Here is a 20,293-nt window from a genome sequence, read left to right on the forward strand (position 1 = left end):
TTTAGGGTTTTCATTGGTTTTCCATTTAATGAGTCAAGAGGAAAGTGACACGGGCATGTGCAAATCACACAAACTCTTTCTTGGGTGTTCATGTGATGACACATGAAGGAAACAATTCCAACAAGTCAAATTAATGTGGCACAGATCAGCTGGAAGCATCTTTTATCAAAGTCGAACGGAAAAGATGTGCTACCTACCAACCCTTGTGTACATTGATTAGTAGATTTAGCGAAGAACTAAAAGAATGCGTACATTGATTAGTTGAAATGGAAGACACCAGATCTCAAATATTCATCCATTCAACTAAATCTTTGACTCGACCACCACCACACCACCTAAGCAGTTGACTAAAATAGTAAACTTTTTGCTAACCCAAATAAGACTGCATCTGAATGTGAATGCAGATCAGTGATAGCTGTACTGATCACTACTGGGTCAAACAGTACTGAGAGCCAGCAATTAATCCATGTTCCAAATGGCTGAGGCATCCTCTTCACCAACTTAACTAAGCTTTCAATACATTGTTTTTCATCAAAGAGTGAAGAAAAAAACCTTGAAATATATGTGACAATTATACAGTGGATATATACGGTCAGTCTGGTGCTGTTGGCTCTTTCTTCCGTTTCTTCTAGTGGTGTTTATGATGGGTACCACAAAGTTAGGAAAGGAAGATGTCTATATATGGCTAAGCCAAACGATAGCTTTGGTTGAATTCAGCTGATAAACTTTAGTCCTGCCAAAACAAACATCTTAGGTGTTCGAAATTAGAAGGGAAACCCTCAAAATTTTTAATTTAGTTCTTGAAACGTAGAATACAATCAAACGCGCGTTGAACATCCTACCTCAAATTCTAAACATGACAAACAAGCACTTGAACTATTCTTTTATTAAACCGATAGTTATATAATTGATACTATATCAACGTGGCACTTGGACTATTTCTTCAACGGTTATGATCGATGCTATATAGGAGCAATTATAAATTACTCCTACAGTTAACTATGGTTAACATCCCAGTTGCTATACTTTAACAAGTAGCATGGGGTCTCTCAACACTTACGAAGGTAAAATATTTAATCTCAATTCTTCTTATGTCGTTAATTTCATCGATGGAAAAAATAGCACGTATTGTCACGAGCAAAAAAAACACAAATAAAAAGGATAAAAATATAATTTTATTATTTTTAAATTATTAAATTTATATCCACTTCTCACCTTAACCGATTTCTCTTCCTCTCTTCTTACCTTCTTTTTGTCGCTCGCTCACTACACCCGTTTGACCTATATCACTCTTGCACCACTTAACCATCGTTGCACCTATAACATTCGTTGTCGTCGCTCCTGCACCACTCGACCATTGCCTCTCCTACACCTCTCGTTACTATCGCAACGGACCTAGCTCGCCTACTGTACCCTACTCGCTTGCCGCACTTGTTCACTAGTCACCTCATCATCCCTGCCTTGGTCGATGGCAGTCTCATCATTATCAGAGAAGTTTACTGCCTATGCGTCTCTATTTCAAAATTGACCCAACAAAAACTCGGTGTTCCAACCATGTGTCAACACCAAGGTCCAACGATAGGACGGCTTCACCTTTGGGATTGTCTTCTTCAATCTGGACTTGTTCCTCCTCAACTAGAGCTTGCAACTATTCCTTTGTGATAGTCGCCTCTCCCTCTCCTCCCATGATGGTGCTCAGCTTGCCATCTTTCACCCCCAGGTTGATGAGATCTCTCTCCTCATTGTTACCACCACCACCACCAACCCCAATATTCGATTCATCCCCCTTTTTTATCTCCTCTATTTTGATATATATATATATATATATATATATATATATATATATATATATATATATATATGAATCTAATATCTTAACCGGGTTGATAAATATATTTAATTGCACTTCGAATATTGTATTAAATCTGTTCTTATATTATTATAAATATGCATCATCAACCAGATATTACTTCTTTGCTTTCCAGATCAATAGTGAAGGATTTATGGTGGTATTTGCTGACAAAAAGTATGCAAGAAGGTCCTCTCATGTCTTTGTTGGTAACGGTTCATATGCTATGGCACTGTAGCAAATGCACCCAATTGTACGGCAAATGAGTGACGGGTAAGTAAGTAAAAAAAACGGAACCGAAAGAGGACAGGAGGAAAAATCAATTAGAGCGAGAAGTGGATATAAATTTAATAATTTTTAAAATAATAAAAATATATTTTAATTTTTTTTATTAGTATTTTTTTGTACTTACACCAAGTGATGATTTTTTCTTTAGACGAAATTAACGATGTAAGAAGAATCGAGGTTAAATGTTTCATTTTTGTAAATATAAAGATCTAGATGTTATATTTTAAAGTATAGAAATCGAGATACTAATCATAATTAACTATAGGAGGTAATCTATAATTATCTCTACTATTTAAGATAATATTTATGTTTGATTTTTGAATGTATGCTATAATAACATAGAAGGGTATTTTCTTATTAAATCAATGATGGTAAAATTAATTCTATTGAAAGAGTAATGTATTTTTTATAATTTAAAATTAATTATGAAACTCATTATGAGTTCTTTATATCCACAACAAATAAAAAAAACTTACTCTACCATCCGGGAGATCTTACTGTAGGCATCTTCATTTTAGTCCTTTACGAGACTGAATCAGAAAAAAAAAAAAAAAAAAGCCAATATATGGTCGCCACCGTGTCCATGGACTTCCAGGGCTGTCAATTTAGACCTGCAAGTCTTTTCTACGAAGTCAAGCAAACCTTTTGGCCCTTTCAGTAACTTAAATTACTTGTCGAAAGACTAACGTTTGGAAAGGGGCCCACAGAAAATATGATGTTAGGGCGGCTCTGTTGGACTGCCACGTAAGGTGAGAGAGAGTTGGGGAGGCGTCGTTTGGTACTATACCTATATAAAAGATTAATTACAGAGTTAAACCACGGAGAAAACATTTATCTGCCGCTGTTACCAGCGGCCCGTATTAATACCTTTCCCTTTTGCCGCGTCCCCTGTTGCCTTTCTCTCGGCTGCTTGCTTCCATCTTTCAATGTTGGTGATCGATTAAAGCGTCTCTTTTTCTTCTTCCTTCTCCTCCTCGATTCTCTTCTCTTGCCCTCAACCCGAGCTCCTCGATTCCACTACCAATTCCCAGTTTCAGGGTTTCACCCTCGATTCCCCTTCCCCGATCACGCACCTGATCGCTCGATCGGCCGCCATGGGGAAGGGTTCCAAGTCGGTCTCGCACCAGCTTTTCAAGGACAAGGCCAGGAACCGGGTGGACGACCTCCAGGAGATGTTCACCGACCTCCAGTCCGCCCTCAAGGAGAGCCGCGCCGCCGACGTCGCCGTCCTCGAGGAGCAGGTCCACCAGATGCTCCGCGAGTGGAGGGCCGAACTCAATCAGGCATCCCCCGCGACCTCCCTGCAGGTAATCCAATCTAAAAGCCCCTATTTTTGTTTCCGTCTTCGGTTTTTCTGTTGGTTTGTTCGGTCAGTTGGAGTCGTGGTTGATTCTGGGTGGACAGGCGAACACCCCCGACACTTCGGATCTGTTCTCGGAGACTCTTCGGCTGTTGCAGCTGAGCGAGGAGGAGGATGACGCAACGAGCAAGCTGGCCGATTTGGCATTCAGGAACACTCCAAAGCCTGAACAGGTGGAGTTCCAACAAGCTGATGTTGGAGCCACGCAAGGTAGAGAGGCTGCTACCTTCTATCAAGAGGTGAATATGATCTGAAGCCTGAATGTTGTTTTCTATTGTATATCAATAAAATATTTGTTTTCGTCGTGCAATTAAATATGGTAATTGTGCATTTGAATAAATATATTAATAAAATCCAATTTTGTTACTGTCACGGTTTTAGTTGGAGAATAGAATCTACAATTTCAGTGGAACTTTAGGGAAAGAAGAAAGTTACATGAATAGAGTGAAAAAAACGTTGATGCAAGCTCTAACATCAAAACGTCATTAGTTTAAGAGAATGCTTCAGAATTCTCAAGAACAATGAAGAATTGCCAATTTGGTAAATCTAACAGCGTGACATGAAAAACCATTTCCTTTGACACAAGACAAGGACCATTTGGTGCAAGTTTAGTTGATCAAGTATGACAGCTTTTTAGTCAGTCCTTATAAAAGTATAGATGAGATTACTCAAGTCATTGTCTAATTGTAGATAAGATTATGAATATATTTATCTTTTCTGTTCCCTTCATCAGACTGCATTCTCAGTTTAAGCAGATGAGTGTTAGCAACATCAATTCAGTAATTGTTTCATACTGATGCTTGATGAAAGAATTTTTATGTCCTTTCTTTCTCATTTACTAACACATCATTTCTCATCATATCTGGGAGGTGTTTTATTTGGAGTTGTTGTGAGCATTCTTGGACCAATCAGCATTCTAACATTTAACATTGTGCATAGCAACATTTATTTACATAGAAAAGCGAAGAAAGGAAAAATGACAACACACTTTGCTAATCTGAATTTTATGGATTGTGGATAGTTCTTAGGACTGCTAGAATGGAACAATCAATTCCACTCTTTCTAAGTGCATAAATCATTGATTAGAGTTGGGGTCCTAACTAGTTTCAAGGAAAGTGGAACAATCAATTCCACTTTCTTTGTCCTACATAACCATGCTTATTGTTTTTGACAATTCATTTTCTCACACGTTGTGGTGTATTTCTATCTTAAGGAAAATCTGCTAATCCATGCAAGGCAAATCCTTTAAGATTCAAAATTACCCTTTTTTTATTCCACTTGGCCACATGAATGGTGCATTGGAGTCTCTTAAAGAGGTGCCCATGGTGAAACCAACAAGGGGTTTAGATTTGATTTGAGTTTGTATGCAGTTGGCATCTGATATTCATGTTGTTTCTTTTTTATTGTTCTTATATGCAGTGGTCAGAAAGGTGTTTGTATGATTTGTATGTCACTTTGTGAGATAACCATATAAATGAGTCAGTTTGCTAGTCTCCTATTCATAACGAGCTATTTAAGTAACATCCTAGGAGGATGATGTACCCTATCCAGTCCATTACCGCTGGATTCAGTGTTGATTATTGATTGAGGTGGGGAAGTTCCAGGCATCATGTTATCTTTCTTGTTTCCTTAGGAGGTGTGATGTAACCTTTCCAGTCTGTTACTTTTGGCTCATGAGACCCGGTAGATTTAGTGTTGATATCCCTCTAGGTGTGGAAGCACCAGGCATCACATTATCTCTGTTGCTGTTTCTTTGATCACTTGACCTAGCTAGATTATGAGATATAAGTGATTAGTTGTTAGTTTCAACTTCTTATTAGGTAGAGTTTCACTTACCATCTAACTCATATAATTACAGATGTTCCTGATAGATGATTGATTGTCATCATTATTTCATTTGCTCAGAAATAATTATTTTTGTTAATTTTTAACTGTCTTTGTGCATGTGTTTTAAGTTATTTCTTTCTGTCTATATAGTCTTTCTTTGGTTTAGATTATAAGCAGTATCTCTGGCTGCCTAGTTCAAGTGCTATTCAGAATATTGAGGAAGATTTTGTAAGGCCATTAATGTGACATTGTCTGACACCAGCTTCTGGCTTCCATGTGATCTTTCATAGTATAACTAACTAGTTCTTAAGACAAGCAACTTGATAAAACAGTTTAAAGATCCTAAATTTCTTTTGTGACAATAATATAATTTTCATGCACTTTTCATTGCCCCAAAGTTACCGAAACAGAATCTGGGATTCTAAGTCTAGCAGCATTTGACGCTTTCTTGATTATATCAGTTTTAGGGTTCAAAACACAATGAAAAATCTGCATTATTATACCCCATATAGCAGGTGTAAATATTCCTATCAAATAAGTGCATGGATTATTGATTTCCAGTGTGGATTCTGCCGCTGACAGTTTCAAAGGTCTTAGGAGGTGGCAGCAATTAGCCCAGTGGCAATGATGATGGTGTCTAAGAACACAAAGAAGGAAGAGGAGCAGGATTGCATAGAGCAAGACAGAGGAGAGTGAGGAGAGATTGTGTGTGTGTGTGTGTGAGAGAGAGAGAGAGAGAGAGAGGGAGGGAGTCCTGTTTCACCGCCACAAAGAAAACTTGAGAAAGATTGCAGGCCCTAACTTATATAAATTTTATCTCAGCCATTAGAACAAATAAATGACTAAGATTAAAGTTCAAATAGTTAACAGCTGAGATTGATGGGCTTGGATTGGTCAAAATAACTGTGGGCTGAGATGAATGGGCTTGAAGTTGAGCTGGTGAATCGAGCTCTTAACGAGCCAAACACAAACTAACTCGGTCCTGTTTGTGTAAGGCTTCTTAATGCTTCAAAAATCTGTGGGCTGTCTGGGCTTATCTCAAATGCTTTTTAAGTGGATGAATCTTGTGTCGGCAAGTGGTTCGAGTTCGAGTTGCTCATTAAAGTCTAGCTGGTTTTTAACTCTAGTTTAGTTAGAGTGCTTGAGAGGAACTTTCTGACCTCTGGCCCTCTTGCTTCTGGATTTGATTTGAGTTCATTTAATTTTACTTTTATTTAACTTATAACTTGTTTTTTTTTATGCAACATGTGACATCGTACTTTTGATATAAACTTGTACCCAAAATATAATAATCTCTCTGACAAATATGTACATCTGATGTTGCTTATCATCCAAAATTGTCATACACATATTGGGCAGTGTTCTTAGAAAACGTGCACAAAATTTTGGCTTATTTTGTGCAGATTTTCCTCCTTGGGTTCTTATAATAATGGAAATTGAAAGCTCTGGGTTTTCAGTTGTGAGTTTTATCACTTAAGTTTTCTTGTTGTTTTGTGATGTTTGCATTTCATGTTCTAGTCATTAAGAACTCAGACAAATTTCTGACAGTTCAAACATCCTCCCTGGTAGTCCTTGACTCGTGACAATAGGATTTTTTTATTTTGAACAATTTGTCAGGATACAGTCAAACAATATAGTACATTTCACTCTCTCTATGGTATGGGTATATATATTTCAATAACATGCTAATTCACTTTTTGTCAATTTATGTTGGTGATTGTGGCAATTGAAAGTTGTCAAATTGGCTTCTTGCAGTACCATATGAATCAGGAAGTGGCTGAACAGGAATTCCTGTATGCTGATCACTATGAAAGCAACCACCCCAATGGGGCTCATGATGCTGCTGTGACCTGCCTGGAAGGGCCATATCATTTTGATTATCAGCAATACAATATGCATCAAGAACTGTCGCATGATCTTTATATCAACCCTACTGAGCAGAACACCCAAGATGTGTTCCCCCATATTTCAGATGTACTGCCAGCTATTTGCCCTCCACCTTCTGCATTTTTAAGGCCAAAGTGTGCTCTTTGGGATTGTCCAAGGCCTGCTCAAGGCTCAGAATGGTGCCAAGACTATTGCAGCAGCTTCCATGCCACTCTAGCAATTAATGAAGGCCCACCTGGTATGACACCAGTGCTGCGCCCTGGAGGTATCAACCTAAAGGATGGTCCACTTTTTGCTGCTCTTAGTGCAAAAGTACAAGGAAAAAATGTTGGTATTCCAGTATGTGAAGGTGCTGCAACTTCAAAGTCTCCATGGAATGCTCCAGGTATGGTTGTACCGCATCTTCAGAGACATTTAATACTGCTCTTTTGTTCATGATTTCAAGTCAGCCAGTCAACTCATTTGAGAACCATTTTCTGAATGGATGGTGGAGTCTTTTTTCCTCCTTTCAATGAATTTCATCTGATCGCCAAGAATTTTTGTGTATTGGTGCAGATCTATTTGATCTTTGTGTTCTTGAAGGCGAATCACTTAGAGAATGGCTTTTTTTCGACAAGCCAAGGAGAGCATTTGAGAGTGGTAACCGGAAGCAAAGGTCACTGCCAGATTATAATGGACGTGGTTGGCATGAATCTAGAAAGCAGGTAATGAAGGAATATGGGGGTTTAAAAAGGTCCTATTACATGGATCCACAACCACTCACTCACTACGAGTGGCATCTGTATGAATATGAGATCAATGATTGTGAAGTGTTCGCGTTATATAGGCTAGAATTCAAACTCGTCGATTCAAAGAAAAGTGCCAAAGCCAAGTTGACCAGTAATTCACTTGTGGATCTGCAGCAGCAGATGGGGAGGCTCAAAGCAGACAACAGTGTGGATTACACAAAGAATACCAAGAGCAGGACAAAAGCTAATCAGAAAGACATTGCTGGAAGCTTTTATACAGCTTCAGGTGTGGCAGATCAGAAGGAGAATTCTCTTGCATGCTTCCAGCCAGATGGCTTTTCTAGATGAGAAATCTGGTTCTGGGCCCAACATCCAATATACTTATCCTATCGCTAGCTTGAATAACAGTTATGGATCATAAGAGAATATAACTAACCTGAAGCTGCTGCATCTCCATAGTGAGTGTTCTCTCACTCCTTATAATAATTTGTTTTGCCTCAAATGTCAGTGTGCCGCCTTGCTGTTTGTTTCAACTAATTGGTCGCATTTGCCTGACTAAGTTTTTGGTATTAAATAACATCATATATAGCTATGGTGTTGAGAACTGGAATCTGTTAAAAAAAGATCATGTTGAAGCAGAGTGCTTTATTATTTTCAAAGCTGGAGTATGTTACCTACTGTTCTCCAGGTTTTGGATGTCTTTTAACAAGAAGGGCAACTAACTGGTTGGTGCACAGCTTTTCAGAATGGTAGATGCAAAGTTGCACCAAACATTGTATATTTTTCCTGGTTTCCATGATATGCTATGTTTTCCTGAAATTTCAAGAAAACCTAACTAGTTTTGTGGTTCTGAGGATATATATCTGGATCCTTTTGTACTTTAGGGTCTCTAAGTCAGGATAAAGCCTGTACAAAATTGTTTCTGCATTTGAAAGCTACTTTGTGTTTTAAAGGTTACAGCCCAGAACGACAATTAATGTTCCTTTTATGACAGTTTTTCTCTTGGTTGCAATACTATATAAGTTATATGTGAAACAGCCGGATTATACAATTGCAATTGTTCTGCCGTCGATTGTTTGTGAAAATATGAATTGTCCATTCCTAGTAATTATTGTCTCTCAGAATATGTTAAATTGAAAAGAAGTGAAATTTGATTGTCATGTTATTCTATAGATCAACATCTGATACTGGTGACACTACTGTTTTTGTTGTGTGTTCTTCTCTGTTTCTGAAAGTTTCTACAACATAGCATTTGATAATCTTTTGGATCCTTTAATGATTCTCTTCATTTGATTTTTATTTTGTGCTACTTGAGTGCACAAAAAAATTGTTACATAAAATTGTTCAATAAGCATATCTAAATATGCTTATTGAGATGCAATAATAATCAAAATTTGGAAGACATTTGAAGTACCTGCAAGTGCAGTAATCAGTGTTACGGTATTATCAACTGGTCTGATGGTTCTAATCTATGGGATGGATCACACAGCTTAAGAGGTAAAGTCATAGTGCAGAATAGTCCTCGAACTGAAGTCTAATTTTTTTAGAACAGCTGTTTTCTATTACACCACACAATGGTAGTTAATTATGGTATTGACGGAGATTAAGATACAGAAACTACGTGTGCTTTTAAGTCAAACAGGCTGTCATTTGCTTTACTGAAGCTCATATGATGTGACCGAGTGAGCAAATTATGATGCCTCTAAAAGTCAACCAACCTGACTTGTTGAGTAAGCAAATTCCATGCGTAGAGAAAAGGGTGCATATGAGGGGCATGGATACTGTTCTCTTGAGATGCTCAGCAATGGTCATGAAGCCAAAGAAGCATATGAACCTAAGAATAGTAAACAAAGCAAAAGACTGCAACTTTATTCCATTACTTTCGATACTCCACTCACTTACTCCTTATTCCATGTAACTCATGTCATAAGGTTCTCTTATATATATATATATATATACATATATATATAGATATATACATATATATATATAAATACATATATATATATATATATACATATATATATACATATACATATATATATACATACATATATATATATATATATATATACATATATATATATATACATATATATATATATATATATACATATATATATATATATATATACATATATATATATATACATATATATATATATAGTTAATCAAATGAAAAAAATAAGGAAAAAAAAAATAGAAAGAGGAGGATAAGGTTCACATCCAACTTGGAAGGCAAAGAAGGCTTCGAATCCTATTCCCACTCCTTATGGATTCCTTACCTCTGGATTAGCAATGGTCATGAAGCCAAAGAAGCATATGAACATAAGAATAGTAAACAAAGCAAAAGACTGCAACTTTATTCCATTACTTTCGATACTCCACTCACTGACTCCTTGTTCCATGTAACTCATGTCATAAGGTTCTCTTATATATATATATATATATATATATATATATATATATATATATTTTGCAAGTGTCCTGATCTTTCCTTACAGTAATTTTATCTCTACATTTGCTTTGAATATGAGGAACTTTGAATTGTTCTAACCTTGCATTTGATATATCTCTTGTTTAAACGTAATGATTCGAATCTGTGCAACTTCCGAGATTCTGACCTTTCTACCTTGTTATGGTTATAACTTCATGTATTGACCTCTGATTTGGACAAAACCTATTTGATCAGAATATAAACTCATAAACCTTTCTTTTGATAGCTTATTTTAAGAATTCGGAGTAAGTTTGACTGGCCAAACTTCTGTTTCAAATGAGCCTACAGATTCTACAAAATAGTAATTTTATTTTTTAACCTTTGGTTACTAAATCAATGGTAACTCCTTGTTGGAGACCTTGATTCGTACGAAACTTATTTCATCAGAAACTATATTGAAATATCTTTCTAATGATATATTTTCTGAGTAAAATTGGAGTACGATTGATAGTTTGAATCATTTATTCAATGTGCCTCTTGAATTCTGCTAGAAATCGAGCTTTGGTCGATTTCGCATATTCTGGTTTCATTCCTTTGGAAATTGATTTCATCTAACCTTCTTATTTGACTTGAGCTATATGTGATTGCTTGAAATCCTTGTACACTCTTGCTTTTATTTCTTTTCAAATCTGAATACATTTGTGAAGGATTATGTTTGCATCGTATTGACTCATAAAAGCACATGTACATTTCGTTGTTCTGCATGTGTTTCCGTTATGTCCCAATTTATTGTTCACAATACCCTTTTGTACTATGATGTTTATATATATATATTTAATCAAATTTAAAAAATAAGGAGAAAAAAATAGAAAGAGGAGGATAAGGTTCACAGCCAACTTGGAAGGCAAAGAAGGCTTCGAATTCTATTCCCACTCCTCGAGGTGGATTCCTTACCTCTGGATTCTCCAACCGTCCGATCACATCAGAATGCGAACGTTGGACGGCAGATGATGGGTGAGACTCCCCCGGGCACACAGGTTCCAAGATCCAACGCTCGCTCTTTCTGCTTTAGGATTCGTGTGGGGAACGGTTTCTTTTAGCACTTCGCCCCCCAGTGAAAGAAGTATTGCAACGCTGGTCCATCACGCCACGCCTGATTAATCGAGGCGGGTGGGAGCAGGCCGTCGTTGAGGTGGTGACTTCTAGTGGTCGGGGGCGGAGAGCGATCGGAGTTCTTCTTCTTCTTCTTCGTTCTTGATTGTGGTGTGATCATGGGGAGGGGGAAGTTTAAGGTGAAGCCGACGGGCCGCAGGAACTTCTCCACTCCCGAGGAGTTGGGTACGACCATCACTCGATCATCTTCCCTACTCTTCGTCCCTTGACATGCAGCGTTTCTTTGATACTCTTTTGTTTCTAGGTTTTGCGGTGGATCTTTACTTCTTGGATGTTGATTGTAAATTTTCCCACTATGTTATATCTTATCATGTTTTTGGCTCGAGATCATGAAATATCCAGGTGGGCGTTCACCTTGTTATAGCTAGTCATTGATGAAGATGAGGGAGATTGTGGCTTATGATTGGATACCGATGAAGTTATTTACTTTGATCTTTCTTGTTAAAGTAGTACTTGCCATTTTATGTATTCTTCTTCAATTGCCATATTATTGATATGGCCAATGTGGGAACAGTATAATGATTGTGATCTCCTATTGCTTTTATGTCCGATCTCCTGCTTCTAGCCTGCAAAAATTTTCGACTTCCCTGTAATAGTCAGGTTGGTCCTACATTACTATTGTTAATTTAGTAGCATATGTGTTCCCAGTGTGTTTAGGTGGTTAATAGGAGCATATATCTTTAATTATATATATGTATAGGTTGGAGATGTAGTCGAACTTGAGTGTTTATGCTTAATCTTTTCTTATTTATTATAAATGCTACAAGCTCTTCTGATTTGTCTCTGATTTTAAAATGATAGCAGATGCAGGCACCTCAGCTTGTTCTCGCACCATCAGACAGGTTAGCCTCATGACCAATAGTCCTATTGGTCATATTCCTTTGGAATTTGCAATATTACAAGTTTTAATTTTCAAAGACAATGTTGTACTTGGTGCATCTTAGTCATTCTTTGCATAACATATGGACAGGTGTTAAAGGAATAACTAGGTTGTTGATGGGCCTTTCATGCTTATGAATGGCGTGAATAATGCTTTCACCATCATGTTATTTATGCTTTTTTGTTGTTCAAAATATTGATTCCACGCAAACATGTTATGCAATTGCCTCTTTGTAACCCATCCCTTCTTTTCTCATATGATTCTATCCCCAGTCAGGCAAATTGAATCAGTGACTTCTCTGCCCCCAAGCTATTCATGTCCTTTGTACTTCTGTGGTCCTTTCTTTAACTGAACCTTTTGTCTAATTTCCAGTGCTTGGATTTGGAAGAATATTCAGACAGTTCCCATGATTCTGCTATTGTTTCTCAATATTGTATTTTGATGTAAGATATTTTGTCCGTTCCATTGCTATGTTTATTATAAAACATGATGATCGATATGCTGGCAGACAATTTTTTAGTATTACAGTCTAGGATGAGATGGTTTATGCGGATCTTGAAATGATATTTGGCATTAAGTTATGGTGAGAAAGTGCCATTTTATTGGCTTTATTATTGGTGCTATTAGTCTTTGGTAAAGGAAAGAAAGAAAGGTATAATAAATTTTGCTCTTAATTAGAGAACTAGATAATAGGCATTGTTAAGGCAAGATAAATTAGTTCAGATTGGTGGTGCTGAGAGAGATGCACTTCGAAGAACATATTTTTTTTAAATTTATGTACAATCTTAAAGATGTCGGTGGAGTCACATGAATGAATACTGATTAAGAGTTTAATATTGAAGGCTAAGATGCTACAATTAGGAGATTATGGAAATCCATGACTGTGTACTGTGGGTTAGTAAGATTTGCAGTACTAGTTCATCGAAAATGATGGAGATGGTCTGCACTATTTACATTTGATCTCAAATTCTCAAGTAGTTTTCTAATCAAAATTTAGCCTCTATTATTTTACTATTTGAAGTGTGCTTAGCTGCTCGAAACAGCAACATATAAAACAGTAACTTCTGCTCAGTGGTACTCATTTATTCTGAAGACTGTTTTTTGGCCTCCATTATGTGTTTTGCTTGCTTTGTCCTTAGAATTACAAACTTATTTCCTTTTAACTTCAATAGGATCAAACTGAATACAATAAAAAAGAAGGATCTGAGGAGGGAAGTGGAGAAGATTCTGGAGAAGACGTTGGGGTGAAAAATCTCCTTTAATCATGTGTTATTGCCGATGTTTTTTCTTTTGCCTAATGGGTTGTGAAATATTTTTGATGTTGATGAATCATCATATTCTTGACAGAGAAGGAAGGGCACAATTTCCTTGATTGAGATCCAAAATCCAAACTTTGTTAAGCCAAGAACTACAAAAGCTAAAGACGCTAATGTGAGTTGAAATGTTCCTTTTACTTTTCATTTCTTGTAGAATCCTTCACTGGTAACTGAATGTTCTTAGACACTTTATGTTCACTGATCTTCCACGTGCTAAATTCTGACTGAAGCTCTATATAGATTATCACCACTTTTGTTCTTGTAATGACACTTCTGATTCATTCATTGGCTGCTATCTTTTGAACGTATTCTTGTTTCAAAGTAATTGATAACACATTATTTTTATCTTTATTCTTTTCTTAGTGTCATGCCATCTGCATACTGTCTTTGTCTTGTTCTCTTATAGCATGGTTTCCTTCTGACCAGGGGTTTGAATTCTGCATATAATATTTGTTTCTCATATGGTCATCATTTCAAACAAGATTTTGATACTATTAGGGCATGTGTATACTGCCTAGTATCCATAGATCCGATCAATTACTTCTATTGGAACGTGTAGCTCATTGCTGGAATCATTCTGTTCTTGATTTTTTATTATTTTATTTGACGATATTAGGCTATGCAAGTCACTATGCGTCTTAATTATACTGGTACTACACCAGTCCAATAGGTTCTGGAAACTGTATCAGACCAATATTTATTCATTAATTTTTAACATGGTGAGCGTTATATTGGTCTTCTCATGTGTTCCATGATTTTCATGCAGTCTTTAATTCATATGGGTGATAATAAATGTTTTATCTTGGTAACTCTGAAGTTATATGCAGCTTCTATCTTGTTTCTTCTTAAATGTTTTATCTTGTTTCTTCTTAAATTTTGTTATCTCTTCATAGAGAAGTGTCGTTACGTAAATTTGGTTCTCGATAACCATTTCTAGATGACCTGATGTCTGTTAATGTTATTGCATATTAACGCAGCTGGAAAATGCAACTCAACTGACAAGACGTGAAAGGTGTGTTACAACTGGTATTTATGACTCCTTATAGGTCTTCTTTGCTAAGTTTTCACTTGAGCCACTTTCACGAGTGGGCTTAAATTGTCTGTACTTTGCTTCATTTTTCAGTTGCTTATTAAGGTGGCTAAAATAATTTGTGGGTCCCCATGGTCTAAACTTTGGTATTATCCTGAAACATCTTTTTTGTGTCCTTTATAGTACAGGTAAACATTATTATTCCTGGTCCTTTGCCAAGTTACCTCAGTAACATCCTGTTTTACATGCTTTAAGATGAAGACTTAAAACTTATGAACATGTATTAGCAACAACTGCTTTTGACATATAACAAATGCAGTAAACCCTGATATCAATGTTTTGGAGAAGACAGCTCGACAAGGAGGAGATGGAGAAGTGCAGTGATTAAATTAATCAATCCACTTTATCATGGATCTATGATTATTTTTCACCAAATTGTTGCACAACAGTTGGATTGAAAAGGCCACTGAAGGGATATGATGATATTAGAGTACAAGAGAGAATACTTTAAACTTGTCCCCCTTTTTAAGTTATCAAGGCTTAGACTATACTAGTAGTGGGTAATGAGGTCATTTATCATGCCTGGTTGGGTTAACCAGTCTTTATGTTGTATTCTGTGGACAGCTTGTATCAATCAAGCTTCACAAAGGAAATATTTGGAGACTAATATGCAAAAGTACCCTTTCATTCCAATTTATTTGTGGAGTACTGATGCTCATTGTAAGACCATTGTTTGTAGAACCGAGCTTTACATTGAAACATCAGCTATAAAACTGTAAGATTCCCCAGCACTTATATGCACTTTACGGAGCAGTTTAAATGGTATAATTCACACAAGATCTAAGTAGTTTTAGGTTGATATACTCTGTGATATAGTTTATTCTTGATTTATTAGCATTTCTTGTGAACTATATTAAAGCTTGTCGCCCTCTTTTCTACAGGGAGGAGATAGAGAAACAAAGAGCTCATGAGCGATACATGAGGCTGCAGGAACAAGGGAAAACGGAACAATCTCGGAAGGATTTAGGTAACATTAGACAAGTCCCTTGTTTTTTTTCTTTTTTTGTGGACTTTAAGGGCACAATTTTTCTCTAAACCAATGCTGTGCAGAACCAACATGTTGATCCGTTGGAAATAGCTCATTGAGTTTACTTTGTTGTCAAGCATCACCTCGTAGTGTTCTGTTACATTTGAGCCCCCAAGGCATCTATTGTTACTCTAACATTTTAATTATAAAAATCGCATGGCAGGTTATTCAAGATGGCTTCTTGATTTTTGGTTAGTTTTAGCTTATCAATCAACTCACACATGCTTTTAGATCATTGTAGGTACAAGGAGCAAGCCATTAGTATACTTTCATGACTTTGATAAGATTGGCTTCTAACTTCCAGCCACTTGGTTGACTGGTTTCTAATAAGCCCCTTTTTAGCTGTAATAATAATATTATTATTTTCATTCTGACATTTGGTAATACTTCAGCCTGTGACTTTATTATTATTATTTTAACTGTTGAGCTTCTGAAAAAGAATCTTGATAGTCTATGGATGTTAAGTAAAGGTTGTTATGGATACCAGATCGTTAGTAATGTTTTCTGTAAAGTCATGGAGAGTGTGAAGCATGGTTAGCAAAATGTGGGAGTGATGAAAATAGTCTCACATTTGCTAATTAACATTTATCTGTTGCAGAGCGTCTGGCCTTGATACGTCGTCAAAGAGCAGAAGCTGCAAAGAAACGGCAGGAGGAAAAAGCTGGTACGTGTATCTCCCCACACAAATGTCTTCTTAGTATCCAAATTCTACTCTTATCATTGAAGGAGTGAAATATAAACCACAAAAAAGAGGATATGATATCCACAGTTCTCAAAGCTTTTCAGTAATCGGAATCAACTAATGCCATGTACATCTGATGAACTGTTCCCTTATGGCCAAGCTCTATAACACATTATTTTATAAAATCTTTTATTGGAAAAATACACATGGTTACCATTTCTAAGATCAAGGAACAACTTTTGGTTTTTGTATATGCATTTCTGAGTACTTTATCGCTTCCAAGACTAATAGTTCTTCTAATTCTACGAATCTCTCCGTAACATTTTGAATATGATTCAGATTGTCTGATATTGCACCGATTAGTTACTTGAGGTTCTAAACATTTATTAAAAGAGAGAGAGAGAGAGAGAGAGAGTTGTTGTTGTTTCGAGATAGCATATATGAAACTGATCTGGCTCCTGCGTTTTGCAGCCAAAGAATTGAAGAGAGCTGAAACTGGAACTGATCTGCCTCCTGCATTTTTCGCTAGAGATAAAAAGGGTGCTTTGCGTTCTCAGTCCTAACTTCTCTAAGATGGCCCAAATCAGCTTGTTCCGCACGAGCATGGTCACAATGTTGGAATCAATGTAATCAGTTGCACGCCTCAACTAATTTCTAAATGTGGATGTGAAAAGAAATATTTCCGAGCACACTATATCTTCTTATCTCCCCATTGCATTCTCAAGAGAACATTTGCATATCTGTATGCAAGCATGATGCTGCCCATATGGTTGGAGGATAAAATGGACCAACCATCGAAGGATATTTGTAAAGAAATAAAACAAGGGAAGCGGTCAAAGGTGGAATCATACTTACAATCCTCTTTTACTAAGAATATGAATGAAGAATTAACCTGCCAAGACTTTAGACTTTCCACGTTAGATATCTATAATACAAAGAAAGTTCGATCCCTCGGTGCACATTACAGTGTTTACGTCGCTTAATTTTATCAACTATAAACTCCCAAAGAATCTCATAACATCTCTCTTGGTTGCACGCTAGGAAGAAAAAGAATCTTTAGAGATTCTTATAATTTAAATTAGACGGAACAAATATTATATAACTGAACAGCATACTGCTGCTCGCATACAAGTGCAAGAAATGGAACAAATATAATTTCAATGTAGGCAGAGATATGTTTACAGATCCCTTTGTATTTATAGAAAACCTTGCACGGTCTCAATAACGACAAAATCGTCGTGTATGTCATAGGTATTTAACACAAACCTGTTAAAAGATGTACTTTCTACCTTTCACTGCATATTGATGCACTGCCTATTTTGATCCCCACTGACTATAATATATGTTATTATGAGTTTGATAATGAACAAACATTATAGAGACATCCTTTGGTTTGGAGGTTCTGACGTCTTTCTTTCATGCAAACTAAATTGTCAAATTAACTTGTGGTCACACTGTGGGTTGGTTGTGTGTTATGTCACGGGATTGTGGACCTACCTGACCAGCCTCATCCAACAATGGCTTTCACTGGTTATGCCTTGCTGCATTCGTGTATATACTGTGTAAGAAAAAAAAGTTCATGATTAAAATAATCATACTAACACATCATGGAAGCATATCATATCATGATACAAGTATATAAAGAACAGGAATCATATTTAATACAAAGCCTATATAACACTTTATCGTATCCAAGCAATAAAAATAAATGCTTACCCAGATTTTTACTATTTAAAAATAAAACAAATATATATATTATTATTTTAAAAACACCTCTTTGAGTGGAGCCACTTACCTAAAGCCTAAACTTACTTCCAACCAATCTGGGTAAGTTTTTATTTTTATTACCCAAACTTTCAAGCCCTAAGGAAAAGATAAACATTTGATTATTTAATTATACAATAACAATAAAAAAAAATTATCTTTCCTCTTTATATTTGGTTTTGCCCTTTTTTTTGTAGTTATTTATCATTTTCTACTTAATTATACCACGTCCTTGTTTGCTTATATATATATATATATATATATATATATATATATATATATATATATGCACACACACCAATCTCATTGCAGACCCCACTATGAGTAATTAAGTTCAGGTGCCCAAGGGGTTAGAACAGTATTGGGAATTCCTAACTATTAGAACAGTAATGGGAATTCCTAACTATTAGAACAGTACTGGGAATTCCTAACTAAAATAATTGGATAAATGAGGAGATTGTTATTATCACAAGGGCTGCGCAAACTAAGAATATGTTACGACTTATAAAACATCAACCAGAGAAATAATGTGGGGAAAAGATGGAGAGAGAGAGAGAGAGAGAGTGGCGAAAAGCAATATTCTTGCTGAATACAGAATGAGAGTTCCCTTATATTATTAATTAAATTCTTTTGTCATCTAAAATAAAAATAAAAAAAATAATAAAATACTTGTCTAACCCTAAAATTGTTTATTATCACAGTGGTTGTGGAAGGACAGATTTCAGGTTCAAGTTCAACTTGTTGAGTATTTTCACTCTATTAAAAGACATGTAATCATGCTTTCCCAAAGTATGAAGCGAGTACAAGTAAGAACATATGAAAAGTCATTAAACAAGTGTTGTTCAAAGAAACCCTGGATTTAGCCACTTCCATGTGATTTACCGAGCCACATCATGCTGAATGCTTTAACTACGACGGTACAATTACGTATCACCTTATAGATCAGAGATTCACTCACCTCTTGGAGAAAGAGAAAGAGAAAGAGAAAGAGAAAGAGAAAAAGAAAACATTTATAGTTTCTTTCTTTTATCATATCAGAAAAAAGAAGGTCTGATTATTATTTTTTAGTTCTATTGTGTTTGTTATCCGAAGAGGAAGATACTGAAGTTTGAATCGAATGGTCTTCTTTCTTACGGGGTGGAAGTTCACATCGACTGTGATATCTGAAAAGCATTTCTTTTGGGTGCATCATTAATTTTAATGATTTCTTCTTCTATTACATCTTTCAGATAGATGTATATTCACGTTGCCAAAGAAGGCTCTCCTCTGTCCCGCTCATGACTACGAAGGAAGGATTCACGGTAAGAAATACCTTGTAGCTTCATTCTCCTTATCACGGGGATGCGGTGCATGCTTAATCTCTTTTGTGCATACAGGTTATTTGTACGTGAATCCCTAACTAATGAAGCTTTTTTTGCTTTCTCTATTTTCTTCGATTCTTTGATAGATGCAAAGATGTCGTCGTCAACCTTTTTAGCTTTAGAAATCACAAAAAAAAAGGAGATTGATTACATGTGGAGTCAAAATCCATTCCAAGACCTTCTTAATGTTATTAACCCAGTAATTATTCCAAATGACAACTTCTCGACCGTCGTCGTCGATCGAGAGTTATCATCGCTCAATTCGTTGTACGTCCTCCATGCTTTATTGTTTCCTGGTCAATCTGGATTTTCTCTAACCACTACTATCCTGAAACTTTTTTTACAGGAAAGTGAGTGTTTAAATTTAATATAAGTCAACATCTAAAATTTTCATTCTCATTCTATTTCTGAAAGAAAGAAAGAAAGAAAAAGAAAAGTATTTTGTTCGTTTCCTCAGATGTAGTAAACTTGGCATAGCGCAAGATGATGGATGTGGCAGTCCCATCAGATTATGATGCTCTGTGGGCCGCAGCATCTGATCTCAAAGGTCTAAAGCATCTTCCAAACTTGGATTCCAGTGCAGTTGTTTGTAAGATTTGATGTATTATATCTGTCGCACCAGTC

General features: G+C 36.2%; 2 protein-coding genes across 4 annotated transcripts; both read left to right on the forward strand.

The window, feature by feature from the left end:
* The first annotated feature begins 3,020 nt into the window (after positions 1-3,020).
* LOC135641694 (transcription factor VOZ1-like) lies at positions 3,021-8,797 on the forward strand. Of its 2 annotated transcripts, XM_065157335.1 has the most exons (5): positions 3,021-3,444; positions 3,542-3,736; positions 7,080-7,596; positions 7,767-7,915; positions 8,114-8,797. In XM_065157335.1, the coding sequence occupies exons 1-5, from the start codon at positions 3,232-3,234 to the stop codon at positions 8,285-8,287; spliced, it is 1,248 nt and encodes a 415-aa protein (XP_065013407.1). In that variant the 5' UTR covers positions 3,021-3,231; the 3' UTR covers positions 8,288-8,797. The 2 variants fall into 2 exon arrangements, with proteins under 2 accessions (XP_065013407.1, XP_065013406.1); XM_065157334.1 differs by having other exon boundaries at positions 3,022-3,444; positions 7,767-8,797.
* A 2,711-nt stretch (positions 8,798-11,508) lies between these two features.
* On the forward strand, positions 11,509-17,233 carry LOC103988757 (uncharacterized). 2 transcript variants are annotated; one of them, XM_009407388.3, is made up of 8 exons: positions 11,509-11,714; positions 12,351-12,391; positions 13,602-13,673; positions 13,777-13,860; positions 14,723-14,757; positions 15,717-15,802; positions 16,461-16,526; positions 17,016-17,233. In XM_009407388.3, the coding sequence occupies exons 1-8, from the start codon at positions 11,648-11,650 to the stop codon at positions 17,105-17,107; spliced, it is 543 nt and encodes a 180-aa protein (XP_009405663.2). In that variant the 5' UTR covers positions 11,509-11,647; the 3' UTR covers positions 17,108-17,233. The 2 variants fall into 2 exon arrangements, with proteins under 2 accessions (XP_009405663.2, XP_009405664.2); XM_009407389.3 differs by having other exon boundaries at positions 11,516-11,714; positions 12,354-12,391.
* Positions 17,234-20,293: the final 3,060 nt, after the last annotated feature.

This window comes from Musa acuminata, chromosome BXJ3-6 (genome assembly GCF_036884655.1).
Source record: "Musa acuminata AAA Group cultivar baxijiao chromosome BXJ3-6, Cavendish_Baxijiao_AAA, whole genome shotgun sequence".
In the NCBI taxonomy this organism is placed as follows: domain Eukaryota; kingdom Viridiplantae; phylum Streptophyta; class Magnoliopsida; order Zingiberales; family Musaceae; genus Musa; species Musa acuminata.